The following is a 20,043-nucleotide window of genomic DNA, read 5'->3' as shown; positions in this document are numbered from 1 at the left end:
GAAAAGGGCGGAATCGCAGCCGCCACCGAGGGAAAAGGACCAATGACGGCCTAGTCTGGTCCTTCGTCACTCCCCTTAGTTCCACTGGGCCAGTAGTCGCTGAGCTTAAGCCCTAACTAGCCTCTTGCAGGGATGGGAGGCTGAGAGACTGACGCTCTTTTTGACCAATAAGGAGTTACAAGTAGAAAATATGGTCCGCTCCGCGTTCCCCAGCCAATCAGAAGCTTAAGACAGCTGGTTGCTAGGAGGAAAACAGATACTAAAGGAGATGTTATCTTTGGGTCAAATCTCATTGCCCTCTGAACCGTGATCACACCAGTTCCGAGCGAAGTCCTGAGAAGAGTGTGGGTGTGTTGGGGAGAGAGGCACACGGTGTCCTCTCGGACGCTGGAGCCCTTGGTCTAGACCAGTGGTTCGCCACTCTGGCTGTGCAGTGGAGTCCCCAGGGAAAAGATTTTTTTTTTTTTGAGATATAATTTACATACAGTAAGATGTGTAGATCTTAAATGTACAGTTCCATGACTTTTTAAAAATATATTTATTTATTTTAGTTATTTATTTTTGGCTGCTTTGGGTCTTCGTTGCTGTGCGTGGGCTTTCTCTAGTTGCGGCAAGTGGGGGCTACTCTTCCTTGCGGTGCACGGGCTTCTCATTGAGGTGGCTTCTCTTTGTTGGGGAGCACGGGCTCTAGGCGCACAGGCTTCAGTAGCTGTGGCACACGGGCTCAGTAGTTGTGGCTTGCGGGCTCTAGAGCGCAGGCTCGGTAGTTGTGGCGCACAGGCTTAGTTGCTCTGCAGCATGTGGGATCTTCCCGGACCAGGGCTCACACCCGTGTCCCCCGCATTGGCAGGCGGATTCTTAACCACTACGCCACCAGGAAAGTCCAGTTCCATGACTTTTGAGAAACATTTTTTAAAAATACCAATGTGTGGCAGGATCCCAGAAATCCTAGTTTAATTGTTTTGGGTGAGACCCGGCATTTCAAAATTTCTTTGCTTTTTTAATTACCCAGGGATTCTACTGTGAGGCCAGAGTGGAGAGACACTGGGCTAGAGGCAGCCTGTCACCCAAGGACCCTGGAGCGGGAAGGAGACAGAGCAGAAGTAGCCAGTTGCCCAGGGCAGTGATGGGACCCAGCTGCCTAGGTCCCCACTTGGGGAGGAATGTGTCACAACTCTGAGGTTGTCTGCCAACCTCTGAGAAGGTTCTGAAGACGTGTCTGACCCCTAGGAGCAGCTGGAGCTTCAAAGACCTGGGAAAAGCCACACCCTGTCACTCAGGCTCTGAGGCTGATATTTTCTGTTCCTCAGTGCCCTGGGCCTTTGTTCCTGGCCTTTGCATAGGTGGTCTCCTTTGCTTGGAATGTTCTTCCTTCTTCCCTTTTTTAGCTGGCCAGCTCCTGAAAGACTCCCCCTCAATACCACCTCCTCCAGGAAGCCTTCTAGACGTCCACCCTACACACATAAACACACACACACATACACACACACACACGCACACACACCAGTCTGGGTTAACTGGCTTGCCCCTAAGTGGGCTAACATGGGTTCCCAGTGCCATGACACTTGATTCTTTTTCTTTTTTTTTGGCCTTGCCACGCGGCTTACGGGATCTCAGTTCCCCAACCAGGGACTGAACCTGCGTGCTCGGCAGTGAAAGCGTGGAGTCCTAACCACTGGACCGTCAGGGAACCCCCATGACACTTGATTCTAATTGTCAGTTCTCCTGCCCGTCCGTTCCCAGGAGCTCCTAGGGCGTAGGGCTGAGTTGGGACCTAGCCCAGAGTCTGGCACAGAGCAGCCTCAGGGAATATTTGAGGACAGATCCATCCCTGCTCCACAGGGGGGGCTTCCCTGCCTTCTCCAGGAGCAGAGAACACCACAGGTTGGGGGAAACAGCAACAGCAGTCATCACTTATAGGGCACTTCTGTGTGCAAGGGCGGTGCCTTGGTCTTTACAAGTGTGTCTCTTTTAATCCTCAAACCAACATTTCTGTGGTGGAAGTTGTTAAAATGTTTTCACAGATGAAGGAAACTCCAAGAAGTTAAATAAATTGCTCAGGATGTGAGGGACAGATCCAGGCTCTGGAATCAGGCAGACCTGGGCCAGGTCCATGCCTCACTTGCCATGTGACCTTGGTCATTTTCTGAGCTTCAGTCTCCTCACCTGTAAGAGGTAATGGGATTTACTTCCCTGGAAGAGGATTAAATGGAAATCATGCATAGAAAAGCACAATGTGTAGCACAGAGTAAGCGCTAAAGATGTTGGCTGTTATTATTTCAGACAAGAAAAAAGAAAGGAGGCAAAGAACAGGTAATTTTTTCCTCTTTATCAAAGTGGCTTCTTTATTTCAAGAACAGAAAATAAAACTATCATTTGGGCAGCTGCTCCAGTTTTGTCCAAAATAATTTATTTACCAGCCTTACAAAAAAATATGTTGGCAAGAGAAAAATAAAAGTCCGGTAGGAGCAGGCAAGCCTCTCCTTCCTTCCGGCGGCTCCCCTGGGACCCTGCCAGAGAGTGGGGAGTTGGCTGAGGGGGCGCCCCCAAGCCCAGGGTGGATCCAAGAGTAAGAGGTATGGAAGTGGAGGACTGTCCTGAGTCCTCCTTGCCGTGAGGGCCGACCCAGCGGACACCGAGGCACTTGTAGGCAAAGGCTGGAGGCCCTCACCCCCTTGGGACGGGTGAAGGCTGTGTCCTGGGAGGACAAGGTGGGGAGGAGTGATGCTGAGGGCTGTCGGGGAGAAGCCGCCGGCTCAGTCGGTCTCTGAGGCGAGGCTCCTGGGCCGGGGCTGAGGGGGGATAACTGGGGGAGTGGGGGCCCTGCCTGCAGCCTCAGGGGCCCCTCCCTCCTCTGCGGCCGCCCCCAGGTCCACATCGGTAGGTGCGCTCAGAGAGACTGGGATGAGGGAGGTTGGCCCTGGGGAGGCCGGGCTGGGGGAGGCTGGTGGAGGCCGGCTCTGGCGCCGGGCAGGCTGGGGGGCAGTGGGGGGCAATGGGGGTGGCACCGTGGGGGCCCGGAGGCTGCTGCCAACCAGACGGCGGGGCAGAGCCCGGGGGGTCACAGGGCTGCCAGAGCCAGGGGCCGGGGGTGGGGCTGGAGGGGAGCCGCGGGTGCTGGAGACCTGGGGGGGCGGAATGGTGGGCCTGGCCGGCGCTGGGCGCTTGGCTGTGGAGGAAGGAGAGGGGCGGTTAGGCGTTTACACTACCTGCGGCAAATCCCCAAGCTCGACGCCACCTTGGGATCTCTGAATCTGCTGTATCTGCCGTTCGCTCTGCCGGGAACAGTTTCCACGCTGGCTGCTCACCATTCGGGCCTCGGTCCACGTCTGTCCTCAGCTAGAGGGCCCCTCCCCCGCCCTGCCCCAGTTACTGGCATATTTTCCAGTCGTATTTTCTTCACGGGACTTCTTGCTCTCTGAAATGATCTTGTCAGTTTTAATTTTGCTCGATTATTGCTTGTCTCCCTGACTAGAATGTAAACTAAGCGAGGCCAGCTGATGTCCAGCTGGCTAGCACAGTGTAAGTGTTCAGTACAGAGTTGCTGAATAAAGAACTGCTGCCTGTTCCACCTGCCACCTGGGTCCTCCTCACCTCCTCTCAGAAGCCCACCGGAACTGCCCCACCCCAGCGCTCAGATCTCCCTGCACAGTCCAACCTCACAAGGCAGCCGAGGGGCTAGGTGGGGCAGGACATCTGGACCCTGGTCCTAGCTCTGTCCCCACCCACTGGAGGACCTGGGCAAATCACTTGCCCCCTGGGAGCCTCAGTTTCTTCATTGGTGAGATAAGATGACAACCTTGACCTCCCAGGGCTGACGTGAGGACCAGCGCAGGTGATGCTGTGACCATCCTTTGACTTGTGCTCCAGTGAGCACACATCCTGCTTGCACCCCATCCAGGAAAGGTGGCTAGAAGCCCCCTCCTGTAAGAAGATCCGTGTGCGACCTGCCAGCTCCTGCTGGTCCAGAGGCTCCTGACGCTGCCCCAACCTACTCCCATCCAGGTGGAAAACTCTAGAGCCTCCTGGGCTGGGTGTCCCAAGTGTCCTAGTTACCCTGGCTGACTCTCCACCTGAACCCTCGGCCTTCTCACCTACCTGGCTTTAGGCCACCTGAACAGGTGAGTGCACCAAAGGGGCTCAGAAGGAGGCTACCAAACCACCAGCACCGCCACTGCCCTCCTTCGCTGTCTTTTGAAGACCCCATCCTCCCTCTTCACTCTGTGATCCCTGGTCTTCTTGAGGGACTGAACTCCACTGCCCCCAACACTCAATCGCTGACCTTTATCGAGCATTTACTGTGTGCTGGGTATGGGCCAGGCAGCACCATTTAATTCTCCAAATAGCCCTACAAGGCAGGTGCAGTTATTGTCCCATTACACAGAGGAGGAAGCTGAGGCACAGACAGGTGAATCTCCCCTGGCTGTCTGAAAACATGGGACGGTCTCGGATTGCCCGCCCCCTTTCCCTGCCCACCCTCTGCCCCCCTTCTCCTCCCACAGCCAACTCACTCCTCCGAGCCATGTCCTCTGTTGGGGCGGCTGCCTCCAGGGAGCTCCTACTGACCTTGGGGGAGGCTGGTCTGGGGGGTGCCTCAGACTCTGCCCTGCGAGGGAAGGAGAGGGTCAGGGTCAGCCTTGGCCATCTCCCAGAGGACTCCTGGAATCCTGGGGAGATTCCCAGCCAACAGGCTGAGTTTGGGTCCTCCCAGGAGTTGTTCTCCACCACTTTGTGGCTGGGCCTGGGATCTGATAAGATGCTTCTGGCATGGGCCAGAGTTTGTATCCACTGAGCCCTGGCTGCTGTGTGACACTGCGGCAGTGTCTGAGGTCCCTCATGTGGCCAAGATGTGGGGTAGAAAGCAGGGCCTCCCCTGTATCTCAGCTCTCAACCTCCATGTGATCTTTACGGGATGTTCCAGCCACTAGAAGCCAGAGAATGGACGAGAAGCAGGGGAGGAGGCCAGGGTTCATTCCTGGCTCTGCTCCATTGGCTACTCCTTGGGGAGGCCTTTCCTGAGCCCCCCTGGCCTGACTCCTGTTCCCTACTCGACCCCCCAACCCCCCGACCCTGCTCTACTGTCCTCTGTAGCACACATCACCGCCTGACATTATACTGTGCCTTCATCAGTGTTCTGGTTGATTCTGTCTCCCCACTCCCTGGAATGCGAGCTCTAAGGGCAGCATTTGTCTGTCTTGCTCATCTGAGGAAATTCATGGTTTGGGCCCCAGCAGTCTGTGATAACTGATCAATACCCGCTGGGTACGGAGGCAACATGGTACCATGTTAAACCTTCCGATTTAAAGGACCAAAGAGAAGGCTGGAAGGTACAGAATTTACACATTCCAAAATGATCAGTTCCCTAGTTCCCTAAATCTCCAGGGTCTGAAACAGTGCCTGGCACATAGTAGGTGCTCAGTAAAGAACCATATAACACAGAAGGGAACACATCAGAGGTTGAGAAGAATACGCCTCTGAGGTCTCTATCCTACCCAGTCCAAACTGGAAAACCTGGTATTTGGGATGAAAATATAATATTTCCTAAAATGCTACTGGACACCCTGAGAGATGGTGCCTCAGGCTGGGCATCTCGAGGCCAGGACAGGGGCCATTCATACCCGTCAGTCCTTACCTTTCCTTGAGAGCCACCGAGGCTGGGGCAGGGGCTGAAGCTGGAGCTGGTACAGCGGCCGGGGTGGGCGTGGCAATCGATGGAAGCTCCTCAGAAGCTGGCCTGTCGCTGACCTTGTCCTGGGGTGCAGGCCCTGAGAACAGGCCTGACACGTTGAAGTTGGTATCTGCAGACAGAAGGGAGCAGATATGAACTTACAGAGCTTCTGCAGGCCTCCCCGCCTCAGCCGGTGTCGGGACCACTTTCCCTTTCCCCTGATGTTGTCTGGACCATGTTTCGCCTTCCCACTCCCAGCTGGGCCTCACAACAATCTCACGAAGCAGGCATCATCATCCCCATTTTACAGATGAGAAACTGAGGCTCAGAGTGGAGAAGCCATTTCCTCCAGGCCTTGTGGTGAGTTTGCAGGGTTGCCAGGGACTGAAGCTGAGTCTGGAGGGCACCAAGCTGGGCAGATGACGGCACAAAAAGGGACACGTTCACAAAGGCGGGAGATTTACCTCCAGGGAAGAGAGTGTCTGCATTCTGTATCAGAGCCTCGACCATGCCCACCACCTGGATGGATGAGACGGAGGCCGCGTCCAGCTGGGCCAGGTCCCTGGGACAAAAAGAAAGTGAAAGTGAGTCATCATTTAGCAAAGTCTAGTGACCCCAACTCTCTGGCCCTGTGCTGGGCACTGGGGACACAAGGATCAGGTGAATAACAACCCCTCACATAAAACAGCACTTTACAGTTTACAAAGCATTTCTCCGTTTATTATCTCATCTAATTCCCAAAGCAAAAATCCTCAATGTTTGTCTAGTTTCTCTCCAATTTACAGATGAGGAAATGAAGGTCCAGAGTGACTTCCTCAGGCCCATCTCTGGAAGGTGGGGGGCGGGGGGTGGGGGGCACTAGAATCATATCTCTGGGCTCCCAGCTCCCCGTAACAGGCCACCAAGCACCCCATTACTGCCTTTACCCAGAATGCCTATGTCCAAAGCCCCATGGGGTCCATGATCCCTTTGGCTGCTCCTCACAGCAGCCTTGAAAATTGGAGCTGCTCAACCTACTCCAAGGATGGGGAAACTGAGGCCCAGGGGGGGAGGAGGGAACTGCCACCTTCCCCCCAACCTGTGGCCACTCACCCTTCTTTCTCAGGGGGCCACAGCAGGTTGGGCCCCAGGACAATGGCGATGTTGCTGGGTGTCATCTTGTTCACCTCCTGCTCCTCGGCCAGCCGTGCCAGGAACTTCATCAGGTACCTGGGGCGTGGGAGGGGGACTTGGACCAGGGGCAGGGCATCTTGGGTCATGAACACCCATGGATGCCCCCCAAGACCTGAGACTCCTCCAGCCTGGGATTGCCAAAGAGTGGCAAAGACACCACACAGGACATTTAGGAAAATTTTTACTAGTTACATTAGCTGACCTACTGAACACCACCTTACGTGTCAGGCACTAAGTTGAGAACCTCCCAGCCACCCTACAGAGTAGGGACTGTTATGCTCCAAGTCTTCCACACGAGGGTGCTGAGGCACAGAGAGTTAAATTGCTAGCCTAGGACCACATAGTGGCAGAGGTGGGATTTAAAGCCGGGTGGTGTGGCTTCAAGGTTCAAGGTATGTGTTCAGTTCGATGTCTAGTATAAAAAAATACAGTTAATACCTCAAAGTGGTATTTTCAGAAATATTGCTTAGGACAAGGACGCCAGCCCACGGCCCGGAAGTGGCAGCTGGGCCTTGGCTTGGGGAGGCCGGGTGTGGGCTGGGGGCTCACCTGAGGTTGCTGAGGTTCTCACGGGGCAGGCGGCTGCACACCTCCTGGAGGGCCTCCAGCCGGGCTCCTGGCTCCTTCAGGCTGTGGACGGGGGAGAGACCTGGTGAGCCTGCCCTGAGTGGCCCCTCTGCAGCCTCGTCCTCCCCAGCACCCGCCCCCCGACCCCATCCTCACCTGGCTGCCCTCATCCAGTCGTCATAGAGGTCAAAGGTCATCAGGGGTTCCGGCAGCTCCCGCAGGTAGGACTTGAGGGCACCTGGAGTGGTGGCGGGGGCTCAGATGCAGCCCCCCAAGCCCCCAACTTTACCCCCAGTCCTCAGCTCTCTCCATGTTAGGAACCTTTAGCCCTTGTTCACACTAACGTGTCTAGGTCTGATCATTTCTTTGGGCCACGGGCCCTTTTGAGAAAATGATGAAGCCTAGTGATCTTGTCCCCAGGAAAACATACACACGTTTCAGGGGGCTCACCATGGACCTCAACATTAAGGACTCCTATGTCTCCTCAGATGTCTTCTTGGCAGATTATCAGGCCTTAAGCCAAACTACCATGGGATCATTTCAGGCAGCTTCAGGGAAGGGATTTGGGGGGAAGGCTCTCCACCCAGGGCTCCTCAGAGCAGGTACCTGCCACAGCGTGGGGGTCAGAGCAGAACTCCTGCAGGCTGCAGGGGTCCGAGGCCATTGTCTGCTTGAGGCGCTTCAGCACTGAGGCCCCGGCGGCCAGACGGAAGAGGCCCTGAGGTGCGAGAGGGGGCAGGTGGGGATCACGGAGGGGTGGGCGGGGCAGGACACCCCAGTTGGGAGGCCCTGGCCCACTCATGGCCTGGAGTAGGCCTCGGGGGCCCCACTGGGCTGGTGGGCAGAGTGAACACCACTGTATTCGTGGTTCCTCTCGACTCTCAAGGTCTAAGATTCTGAGCAAAACGGGAAGTCCGGGAGGAGCTCAGAAAAGTCGTGGGGAGACAGGAGTCTGGTTAAGAGTGAAAGGGAGATAGGAGGCCCAGCAGGACTGTCCTGAAGCCTAGGTCTGTCTTTGGGTGTGGTCCACCTCCTAAGGGTCTGTCCTCAGGAAAGCAGCCGATACACTAGCACAACCGAGGTGCAAAGGACGGATGAGGGCAGCGTGTGGCTGTGACTCACTGTGGCTGTGACTCACGTGGAGTCTCCAGCTTCACGGCCACCTTCTCACCTGCTGGGCACGTCTACCCATTGGCCTCTGCCTCCCCCTTGCAAAATGGAGCCAATGAGGGCTACCCCCAAGGGTTACTGGGATAATCCAATGGAACAAGGAGCGCAAAGGGCTGATGGCACAGTGCCCGGCCCACGTGAGCATCGTTAAGTGGGAGGTGGTATCAGTTCAGCAGCAGGAGGCCACGCCTTCTCCCGGCACCTGTACGCTAATGGTGAGATTACAGGTCCCAGCACGGGCAGCGTGTAGGAGGTGTGGGACCGAGTGAGGGCCCTGGTGCTCCTTCCCCACCCACCCCAGTGAGTCCCACCTCTTCCTTCATGCCCTCAGAAAGCAGCATCATGACGCAGGCCTCGATGGGCAGGGCGATGTCCCGGCCCAGCTCTCGCAGGTGGGTTCCCAGAGGCACCCCATACACCCTGGAGAAGGGGGCGGCCATCATCGAGGGGGAGGGGTCTGCAGGGACGAGACAGATCAGCGGCCCAGGGTCCTCCCACCTCTGAGCATCCAGGTCAGGGCAGACAGGGGCATCCCCAGACGTTCTCAAGGGGCTACCACCTCCCTCCTGACCACCCATGCCACACATCCTGAAGTCATCCAACACATCTCTTGAATCCGCCCACCTCCACTGCCCCCACCCCAGTCCGGGCCACCGTCACCTCCCTTCTGCCTCCTAACAGGGTTCCAGTGCTGCCCCTTCATTCCATCCTCCACGCAGCAGCCGGAGCAATCTCTTCATCGAGAATCTAATTGAGCGCTCCCCTGCTCAGAACTCATCCCTGGCTCCCTGCTGCCTTTCGTGATGGAGTGCAAGCTTCTTAACGTGCCCCAAGCAGGGTGGGAGTCGGGGCCTGCCTGTGTCCCCACCTGTTTGGCTGTGGTTCTCCCTCAGCTCAGCCAGGGCCGTGTCCAGCGAGCTCAGAGACTTGCGATGGTAATCGGCCTGAATCTCCATGAGCTATGGGGACAAGGGGGCACCCCCGGGGGAAGTGAGGGAAGCTGAGCCTCCCCCAGGGGCCACAAACGCAGACCCCTCCCTCCCACCATCTCGCAGGGGGTCTCAGTGGCCCCTGAGCTCCGGGTGGCAGGAGCCTGGTCTTGGACTCACGTGGATGAAGTAGTTGGCATAGGTGTCCTCCTTGGTGGCAAAGTGGTACAGATCGGCCAAGTACTCGTCCTTGGGGACAGAGAGGGGAGGGCTTATACCAGCGAGGCTGGGGCCCAGCGGGGAAGCTTGGAGGGGATAGCAACTTGCCCAAGCTGTACGGGGAGGGTCACAACCAGCTCTCCTCTCTCTGCTTACGGTTTGCTCCTGGGGCCAGCCCGCAGGGACCCCTTTGAACTCTTGAGGGGCTTTTACAGCTTCTAGTCCTCTTCTCTGTGTCCCTATATCCTCAGCACAGTGCCTTGTGTTACTCACCACTCATTTGTTCACCCACCCTTCATTCATTCATTCACTCACTTAGCAAACACACTGAGATTCTGGTGAACAGGCGTCTCTGCCTCCCAGGTGTTATGCGCATGGTATAGACAGAAGGGGCTACAAGGTAATGGCTAAGTACACAGGCCTTGGAGCCTGACAGCCTGGGTTCAAATCTCGGCTCTGCTGCTTCCTAGCTATGTGGCCTGGGGCAAGTCACGTCACCTCTCTGAGCTTCAGTTTCGTCATCTGAGAAATGGGGACAGCACCCACCCCTGCCACCACCACACACCCAGGAAGCCCCAAGTGCCCTCACCTTGCACTGCTCCACCTTCCTCTTCAGCTCCTCCTCCTCCTCCTTCAGCATCTCCACCTTGTTGGCTGTGGTGGTGTAACTGCCCGGGCCGCCACCCAGGCCCTGACCACTGCCTGAGTTCTTAGCTGCCTGACTGAGCCTGGGGATGATCCCAAGGTGGGGAGGTTACTGTCCCCATCGCATGTCCAGAGCCAAGGGCCCCTCCATAGGCCTGACCACATAGGATTCCGGAATTTATAGATGCAAATCCCAGAGCTGAACTGGCCTTGAGTCTCTGCCCACCCTGGGCAGAGTGCTCTGGCGCACCCCCTGGTGGTGGGCTTGGTGATCAGGGCCATGCACCTCCAGAGTGGAGGGTGGGGCCCCTCCCGCCATCCAGGGATCTTGGAGGATTGTTTATGGCTATCCCGGGCTTTTGGGTACCCCAGCTGGCACAAGCACATGCACATACGCGCACAGAGGCACCCTCACACGCACTGTCCCCATATGTCTTCCTAAGGACCAGGCGTGTGCACAAGGACACACAACTGTACTCAGTGGGCCCTGCAGTGTCCTCCTAGTGGGGGAAGGGCCTCGAAGCTCTGTGGCCACATCCGTAGGCTGAAGTAGGCGTGAACCTCACCTAGAGGCTGTGGCTCCCACCTGCTCTTGAGCGTGTTCCAGTCAGACACCAGCTTCTGCAGGCTTTTCTTGTGCTTGAGGATGGCTGGCAGCTCCTCCTGGGGGCGGGCACAGGAAGGGTTCAGCGGGCTGCGGAGGTGGGAGCTGGAGGCTGGGGATGCTGGGGGCAGAGGGAGGGGGCAAGGTCACCTCACTCAGCCTGTTGAGTGGCTGCAGGACGTCCCGCTCCAGGGTCATCTCAAGCTCGGCCAGGATGCGGGCAAGCTGGTTCTGAATGGCACAGCTCATCTCCAAGGCCTTCCTGTGGACACAGCACCCAGTGGGCCGGGCCCCACAGCCCCTCACCCCACTCTGGAGAGACCGGGGAGGGGGGCCTCCTCCCTCCCCATCACCCCCCGTCTATCTCTCCTTTGTCTTCACTGAGCCCAACGCCCGCGCAGGTCTGGCCGCCCTCACTGACCTGGACACTCTTCCCAGCCTGGTCATCCTTCCACCGTGGATGCCCTCCCTGACTGGGACCCTCTCCTGATCCAGATCCCTCCTTGGCATCTCCAGGTGAGGGCCAAGGTCCCTGTCGTGCTCACCCCATGCTGGAATCAGGGTCCAGCTCCTTGAAGCTCTCGGCCATCGTGGTGGACAGAGCCATGAGGGGAAGCTTCTTCTGCAGGGAAGGGCGGGGCCGGCTGTGAGTGTGAGCGCATGTGCTCACACACTAGGTTGCTTCCATGCCCCTGCCTGAGCACATGGCGAGTCTCCTGGGGGCAGAATCCCCACCAAGGCCCTGGGCGTGGACAGGGGAGGCGGGAACCCAGGAGGGCCACGGACACAGGTGAGAGTAGAAGCAGGATGAGGACAAGGCACGGTGGAGGTGACAGCTCCCCATAACCATGTACAGAGCCCCCACCCATCTGAGGGCCCCTTGCCCCCTCCCAGAAGCCACTTGATTGGGCACGAAGGAGTGATGGACCAAGTCCCATCACTGAATGGAAAACTAAAAACAGAGGGCATGGAGCTTGCCCCAGTTCACAGTTAGAGGGAGGGTGGAGGAGCCAGGAACACAACCTCAGAGTGGGCCCTCTCCCTTGCCACAGGGCATCTGTGGCTGACCTAGCCCCTGCGGAGCTCAAAACCCTCCACGGTTCCCTATTGCTCTGGCCACATGGAATTGTTGCCCAGTTACAAGTTTGCCCCCCACATTCCTACCTAGCGTTGTAGAGAGCACCAGCTTAGGTCAGGGAGACCAGAGTTCGAATCTCAGTTTTGCCTCTTACTAGCTGTGTGACCTTGAGTGGGTCACTTTACCTCTCTGTCTCCGTTTCCTCCTCAGTACACAGTGCTAATAAGGGCAGCCTCGTCCTAAGGTTGTTTTCAGCATTAAGTGAGGCAATGCATGGAGATATCCTAGTAACAGACTAGCAGTAATCAGTCCATAAATACTGGCTGCTGGTTAACACCAGTGAGTAACACTCAAAATCCAGCTCAAATGCCACTTCTTTCAGGAAGCCCTCACAGACTGCCCAGTTGTGAGCACCTGTTCTGGGTGCTGATTGGACAGAGAGGTTCAGGTGCTGTCAGAGGCGTGGCTTTGGCTCAGAAGATTGGTGCAGGCGGGCGGCATCAAGAAGGGGATGGGGAAGAAATAGGACCTCATGAGTGGGGTGCTGGAGGAGCCTTGGGACAGAGCAGTCTCCACCCCCTTGGTGCCAGAAACTCAGACTAGTGGGGAGACCCCAGCCCCGACCTCGCTGCCCCGCTGGACAGAGGTGTCCTGCCAAGGCCCCTCCTCCCTGGGACCCCCACTCACCACCCGCTTGTCCATGTCCGCCCCGCTCTGGCCCTGCAGACAGGCCTGCAGCCGTTTGTGGACATTGTGAGCTGCTCGCTTGGCCGGCTCCAGTCGCTGCTCCACCTGGGAGGGGGTCCAGGGGTTATGGATCGTGGGGTGCTGTTGTTCCCCACGCCCCACTGTCCTGTTCTCCCCCAGAGCAGGAACTACCTTTCTCTTCCCTCCTCCTGGGGACCCCATTGCCAACAGCGTGGGAATGACTCAACTCGGGCCCCCAATGGCATCCCTGCCTGGCCCTCTGCTGACAGCCTGCATGGGCCTGCCCTGCCACCCGCTGCCGGCCCAGGCACGTACCTGCTGCAGGTCCTCCCCCAGGAACTCGGCAGTCTCCGGGGTGCTGCAGGGGGAGACAGCTTCTGCTGAGCTGGCCCAGGTTAGGAAACCCCCGCCTCCTCCTGCCCCCCAACTGCAAACAGGGCACCTGAACCCCAGTTGCTTCCAGTGTCCCTCCCAGTCAGGCCGTCCTGGGTGGCCCGCCTGCCTCATCCCAGTCGGAACACATTCCGTGGGGGCGGGAATAGGATACCGGGCTTTTTCCTCCTCCACCCAGGGTTGTGTCCTGAGAGAGGGCGGCCGAAATCGAAGCGGGGACTGGGGGAGCCTCTCTCTTCTGCTGACCTGGGGAGAGGAGGCCCGGGCTGCCCCAAGAACAGGAAGTGTGCGAGCTCAGACTCCTGGGCTGTTGGTCACAAAGGACTCTGGACTGTGGTGGTGGGCAGGTCCTGGGCCCCTGCCCGGGGACACGCTGGGGACACTGAGGCTCAGAGCAAGGTGGCCTGACTGCTCACGCTCATATAGGCATCTGCGCCAGTGTGTGACTAGAGCAGGTCTGTGGACACCCAGTCCCCTCCCCTGAGCCCAGAGAATGAGAAACTCCCAGCGCAGGGGGAAGAGGAGAGAAGACAGGCCCTGGGAGCTCCCCAAATTTCCGCCCTCCACACCACCAGCTCAGGGGCTGTGGTGGGAATGTGGGGATGTTTCCATCTGAGGCTGAGAAAAGCAGAAACAAGACAGAGAAGCAAGGAGGCCTCTGGGCTGGAGGGCGGCGGGAAGAGGCGCAGGGCAGGGCAGGGGCGGCCCCTCCTCCCATCGCTGCCAGGACCCTATCTCTGCTGCTCCCGCAAGGTCTGGGGCCCTGACCGTCCCTCCCCCGCAGGCAACCAGAGATGGTTAACAGTCCCCCCTTGTACAGAAGGGACAAGTGAGGCCAGAGAGGACCGTCCACTCAGGGCCTCATGGAGACAGAGAAGACCCAGCATCCTTGATCCTCCACCCACCCTCCAATCACGGGTAGGGGTGCCCCTTCCCCCAAAGGCCAGCGCCTGCCCCTCCTGCTCTGGCTGGGAGAGGGGGTGGCATTCAGAGGGGAAGAAAAGAGGTGGCCAGTCAGAAGGTGGCTGTCCAGCTGTCCTCAGTCTCCCCCCGACCTCCCACCTCCCCTAGGGTCCTGCCGGGTGAGAATGGGACTGGAAGGGAAGGGGTTGACACTCACCGTCCCAAGCTGCCCGTGTGGGCCAGCTGCCGCATGCGATGCAGCTGCCTCTTCATCATCTTGGGGGCGGGCTGGGGGCCGCGGGGTCACGGTGGGGGTCGAGGGCCCGGCAGCCCCCGGCCCAGCCTGCCTCTGCCCGCGCTGCCTCTCTCGCCCCGGGTGGGTGGGCGGCGCTCTCCGCTTCCTGGGCCAGCCGCGCTCTCGCTGCTGCTCACTCTCTCCTCCCCCGCTGGCGACTCCGCCCCCGGCCCCCAGGTCACTCCTCTCTCCAAGTTTGTTTTCTCGCTCTTTCGCGTCTTCCGGGCCCCCCGAGGTCGCCCCACCACGGTCCCGGCGAGTGTGGGTCCGCCGGCCGCCTGGCGATCCACAGGTTGTGCGCGCGGCCCCTCCTCCCCGCTCCGCCCCGCCCAGCCCCGGTGGCGGGAAGCAGGTAAGCCCGTTCCTGCCACCGCGCCTGCCCGGCTTCCTGGGTTCCTGCCTCACCCGCCGGCCTGCAAGCCCTGGGTATAAATAACTTTGGCACCCTCTTAAAGGGAAAACAGGGTTCCATGTTTAGGAGGCAGAGGCCAAGGACAGGCCCATCTAGGCCTCCCAAAGTATGCTGTCCTAGACTCCCTTCCGGAAGGACCTCCTGGCCACCTTGAGCTAAAAGTCAACCCCTGCTCCCCTGCTGGAAGATGGGCTGGAGGCTTTGGCTTCCTGGGGCCACGCTGCTGCAGCGTGCCCGTGGACAACTTCCTGGAACTCTGGACTCACTGTCTCTAATGGCCTGTGGGTCAGCTGTCCTGACCCTGCCCACCCGGAAGAGTGGATAAGACACTCCTGCCTGCTCCTCCAGCACCCATACTTCTGCTCCCATCGCCCCTTTCACGGGGGTCCCCACCACCCTCCAGCCACAGCGAAACCTCCCAGAGCAGTTCCCTGACACCCTGCCGTCTTCCAGCCCCAGCCGCGAGTTTCCTCTGTCTGTGAAATCCCTTCGCCCGGCAGACTTCCTCAGTCCCTGCCCTAACTTCTTGTAAGGCAAGGACATGGATACTTCTCTGACCTCCCCAAACTCAGTACTGTAGTAGTTATTTCTTCGGCTCTCCACCCAAAACACACTGGGACATACAGTAGATGCTCCATAACTGCCAGTTTATACAAGATGAGAGCCTTTGGCAAACAGTAGGCTCTTCTTACTCTGAACCCCTGCACCCCTTGGGCATCAGGAGCTCCGGGGGGTGGGGGGAGAGGGAGGGGCCTGGGGTAGGGTCCTAGCACACCTACTGCACTTTGCCTTGTTGGAGTTTCAGTTCAGTTTGAGGGTTACTTGAGCACCTACTGTGTGTGGGTGGGCAGACTGGGCACTTCTGAGGGCAGGACCTCCACCTCAGACATCTCCGTGTGCCATGGGGCCTGGCACACAGTGGGCACGTGCTGGACACTGGCTGCCCCTCCAACTCTCCAAAGGGAGAGCCAGGCAGACCCTGGTGGGGTGGGGATGGTCTGCGAAGGGAACCTGAGTGTGGAATCCTGGCCGGAAGTTGGGAGGCTCCTGGATCAAAGGCTTAGGCCAGGATGAGGGGATTGATCCCAGGTTAGGTTTCCCTGCCCACTTCCCCTTCTCCCAGCTGGAAGGCCCCTGGAGGGGATTCTGAGGGGGGCAGGGCTTGAGGAATGCCTCGATGGAGGGAGACATCAGAGTCCAGTATAGACTTGGCTTCTGTTTTTTTTTTTTTTTTTTTGGCTGTGTTGGGTCTTCGTTGCTGCGCGGGCTTTCTCTAGTTGCGGTGAGCGGGGGCTACTCTTCATTGCGGTGTGTGGGCTTCTCATCACGGTGGCTTCTCTTGTTGCGGAGCGTGGACTCTAGGCTCACAGGCTCAGTAGTTGCAGCGCGCGGGCTTAGTTGCTCCGCAGCATGTGGCATCTTCCCGGACCAGGGATCGAACCTGTGTCCCCTGCATTGACAGGCGGATTCTTAACCACTGCGCCACCAGGGAAGTTCCGACTTGGCTTCTTAAAATGTGGGGCTGCGCTTTGCAATGTCTGGGTTCTAGTCCTGGCCTCTCCACCTTCCTCACTGGACAGATCCCAGAACTTGGTGGTGACTCAGTTTCCCCTGTCTCCGCAATGGGCACAACCTACTGTGTGCAGAATTAGGAAACTGAAGACTCCCAAGGCAGCAACTTGACACCAGGTGCCACTGTCCTGCCGTCTGGGAAATCTCCAGGCTACATGGTGTCCCCATCCTGTTCCAGCCCTGCGTCTGGCCCAGACCACCCTGGCCTGGGCTTGTCCACTTCCCCAGCTGTTCTGAAGGTCCTTCAGGGCAAGGCCTGGCTTCTACCCCTGTCCCCCCTAGTCTTGCCTGGGCCTGAGTCCCCAGCTGCAGCCTGGGGAGGGGTCAATCTATGTGGGCTGTAGCAGCAGCTGCTGTGGAAACAACTGAGCCGTATAATCAGGCCACCTGAGCTCTGGGCCTCCCATCTGGGCTCCAGACTCCCCTCCAGCCAGACCCAAGAGCCTTTGCAGGAAGGGCACCTGGCTCCTCCATGTCCAGCCTGGGTGGGGCTGCTGTACCTTTTAGCTGGGTAAGGGGTATGTTTTAGGGTATATTTAAGCTCAAGCACACTCAGATGTTGAATCGTGAAAAGGTTGGAAGCCCTGAAGTTTGGATCATTGGCTGTTCCTTCGAAGGATGTTGTCATCAGAGACTTTTGGACTCAGAGGTTTCAATCAGTGAATGTTGAGATCATAGTTTTAGAACTGCAGATGCGGAAGGGGACCTCAGAGGTCACCAGCCAACCCCTTCTCTAATGACTTGCTGGGTCTCCTCCTGAGGAGGGCCTGGGCCTTGTCTGGCTTAGGCTGAATTCAGGGGCCTAGCAATATGCCATAGTCACAGGAGCTCAATAAACACAGCCGACTTGAATGGCAAGTGAAGACTTCGCATCGATGGACGTTTATTTCCAACCCAAGACAGAGCTTACTGGTGTCGATGGAGCTGGCTGGCTGGGCTCAGCCTCTCACCAGCTGGGTGACCTGGGGCGAGGTAGTTCACCTTTCTGAGCCTTTGTCCTCCTCGGTAGCTTGAGAATAATAGCATCTACCTGACAGGTTGTGAGGGTTAAATAAATTAATTTGTAAAATACTTAGGACAGTGCCTGGCCCTGTTTATTATTCAGCCTGCAAAGTCAGTAATGGAAAGACCCTTTAACCCCCATTCCTGCCTCAGTTGCCCCCTAAATGTGTCCTGCAGCCTGGGTTCAATGGCACTTATTGTCACATACTTCACATCCTCCAGTGAGGTTGGTATCATGTGGTTTTATTAATTAATTAATTAATTAAATTTTGGCTGCGTTGGTTCTTCGTTGCTGCACGCGGGCTTTCTCTAGCTGGGGCGAGCGGGGGCTACTCTTCATGGCGGTGCGCGGGCCTCTCATTGCGGTGGCTTCTCTTGTTGCGGAGCACGGGCTCTAGGCGCGCCAGCTTCAGTAGTTGTGGCACGTGGGCTCAGTAGTCGTGGCGCGCGGGCTTAGTTGCTCCGCGGCATGTGGGATCTTCCTGGACCAGGGCTCGAACCCGTGTGCCCTGCATCGGCAGGGGGATTCTTAACCACTGCGCCACGAGGGAAGCCCTCGTGTGGTTTTATAGGTGAGCAGACCCAGGCTCCTGGCCCAGGTCCCTAGCCGGCTAAGTGGTAGAGGCCAAGTTAGAAAGCAGATCTGACAGGCTCCAAAGCATCCACGTGCTCTCCTGCTGTACCAGATGGCACTGCCTGAAGATTCTAGAAATGCTGGTCCCTGCCCGCCCCCCCGCCTTAATCCCTGCGGCTGCCTCGGGGGGCCCAGAGGCTTCAGTGCAGATTGTCTGCCAAAACCCACGACGGTCTGGGAAACGTCTGCTGCTGAAGCTCCAGCAGGATGTGGGCAGGGAGGCCAGTGGCCGGCGCTGAGGCGGTGGTAGCAGGGGTCAGCTGTGGGGCCGCGGGACTGAGCAGGAACATCCCACTTCAGACACTTGAGAAATTGTTTGTGGCCGTATCACTGCTGCCCTCCAAGGGGAGGCTTCTGCCCAGAGCAGCTAGGCGTGTGCTGTCATTTCTGGGGCTCCGAAAACTTCCTTGCCTCCTCCTCCAGCCAAAAGGACTTACCAGGGAACCCTGGGTGGGGCTGAGGCACGGGGACTCCACCGCAATCCTGACAGCCCCGGAGAGCGTGTGCCCTTAACCCTGGCCCCAGAGGACAGCAGCTGACCGGGAGGGGGTGTGGGGGGGTGCGATGTGCAGTCAGGGTGGTCACCTCACAGGACTGCTGGTCACATCTGGGCCCTAACATATGCCCTCAGGCACTTTATAAGCTCCCTGAGCCTCGGTTTCCCATTTTCACGGGGCAGCTGGAGGGAGGGGCTGCGTGCTGCTGGCCTAGAGCGGTGCCGGGCTAGGGCCGGCTCCCCTCTTATCTGCCTTGCTGGGCCCGTGCCCCCACCAGGAGGCCCGCGGAGAATGGGGGCAGGGGCATCAAGGGGACTGCAGAGACAGGCTCCCCAGGCGAGCAGTGGCTTCTGTTTCTCTTGGCTGCTTGAACAGACGAGCCCAGTGTGCTGTGGTTATTTAAAAAAAAAAAAAAAAAGAGCTGCTGCCTCCAGCCACACAAATAGAAGTGGAAGTGTGCCTTCAAGGCCTGGGAAGTCCCACTGCTCCCGGCGTGGGCGGGGGTGGGGGTGACCCTTGCAGAGACAGAGAACACTCCTGCGTGTACCCCCTTTCAGCCTGAGGTCTCCAGGGGCTCTGGACCTGTGTCTGGATTGACACGCAGTATTTGGGGGATGACTCCTCCAGGTGGTGAAGGCAAAGGGTCCCCTCCTCTGATCAGACCCCCCCCTCTAGCCCCTCAGACAGATGCGGGCTCCTGCAGCAGCTCCTGTGTGCATCTCCCTCCCAGCTCTGGGTGGTCATGCTCCTGGCTCAAGGGTCCCGTGCCAGGCTGTGAGCTCTGAGGACAGGGCTGTGCCTGGCACAGGTGCTGCCTAAGAGGCACTTGCAGGACAGACATGCAGACAGCTGGATGGGTGGCCTAGGAACAGGGAAAGGTGGTCAGAAAGACTGAAGGGATCTCCCTGTCCCTGTGACATCTGGGTCACTCCAAGCCGACTGGGGGACCCTTTTGCCCAAGGACTCTTCAGAAGGCCTCTGAGGGGCCTTACAGCTCACTGGGTCCCTCCCACCTTTTCAAACAAGGAAACTAAAGGCCAGAGAAGGAAGCACCTTGTTCAAAGTCTCACAGCAAGCCAGAGACCCCACTGGAAGAGGCCCAGGCTCCTAGCCGGCAGTCACAGGCTCACGCAACCTGTAGAGTGCGTGCTCCTGAGGGTGCTTCTGGGACCCCAGGGGGACGCTACGGGGAATAGGGTTTTGTTTCATTTAAAGGAAGAAGCTTCCAACAAGAGATTATCTTTCGGAGACATCACAAGGGTTTAGGCAGAGTCCTGCCTGGTGGGCAAGGAGGGGAACAGGAAGGAGGTCACGTGGCTGAGAGGTCAGGGTGTCTGGGGGCCTGGATGCAGGATGGTGGTCACGCTGTGGGGGCAGTGGGGAACTGGATATGCCGGCTCTGAGACCTTGCACCCTCTCCTGGGCCCTCGACAGCACGGCCCACGTGGAGAAGCTCTTGCCCTGCACTTCCAAGGGTCGGCCTGGCACAGAGAAGGGCCATCATTTGCAGAACTGAAAAGAGCACACAGGCTAGGCTGGCCTCCAGCACTTCTCAATAGTATCTGTGTAAAGGT

At 58.1% G+C, this 20,043-nt stretch overlaps 1 protein-coding gene across 3 annotated transcripts; it reads right to left on the bottom strand.

Moving 5' to 3' along the window:
• Nucleotides 1-533: 533 nt before the first annotated feature.
• On the bottom strand, nucleotides 534-15,431 carry SH3BP1 (SH3 domain binding protein 1). 3 transcript variants are annotated; one of them, XM_082352698.1, is made up of 18 exons: nucleotides 14,275-14,692; nucleotides 13,077-13,119; nucleotides 12,741-12,845; nucleotides 11,521-11,597; nucleotides 11,126-11,237; nucleotides 10,958-11,034; nucleotides 10,316-10,454; nucleotides 9,688-9,756; nucleotides 9,447-9,537; nucleotides 8,890-9,035; nucleotides 8,015-8,126; nucleotides 7,565-7,646; nucleotides 7,391-7,471; nucleotides 6,761-6,877; nucleotides 6,133-6,230; nucleotides 5,633-5,798; nucleotides 4,513-4,606; nucleotides 534-2,510 (listed from the first exon to the last, which is right to left on the bottom strand). In XM_082352698.1, exons 1-18 carry the CDS (start codon nucleotides 14,331-14,333, stop codon nucleotides 2,373-2,375), a joined length of 1,806 nt encoding a protein of 601 aa, XP_082208824.1. In that variant the 5' UTR covers nucleotides 14,334-14,692; the 3' UTR covers nucleotides 534-2,372. The 3 variants fall into 3 exon arrangements, with proteins under 3 accessions (XP_082208824.1, XP_082208822.1, XP_082208823.1); XM_082352696.1 differs by lacking the exon at nucleotides 534-2,510 and adding an exon at nucleotides 2,621-3,169 and having other exon boundaries at nucleotides 4,512-4,606; nucleotides 14,275-14,684; XM_082352697.1 differs by lacking the exons at nucleotides 534-2,510; nucleotides 4,513-4,606 and adding an exon at nucleotides 2,704-3,169 and having other exon boundaries at nucleotides 14,275-15,431.
• Between the last annotated feature and the right edge of the window lie 4,612 nt (nucleotides 15,432-20,043).

The sequence above is a fragment of the Balaenoptera borealis genome (genome assembly GCF_965194805.1).
Source record: "Balaenoptera borealis genome assembly, chromosome: 13".
NCBI lineage: Eukaryota > Metazoa > Chordata > Mammalia > Artiodactyla > Balaenopteridae > Balaenoptera > Balaenoptera borealis.
Note: the sequence above shows the minus strand (reverse complement) of the source record. Positions and strands in the feature narration are given on the sequence as shown.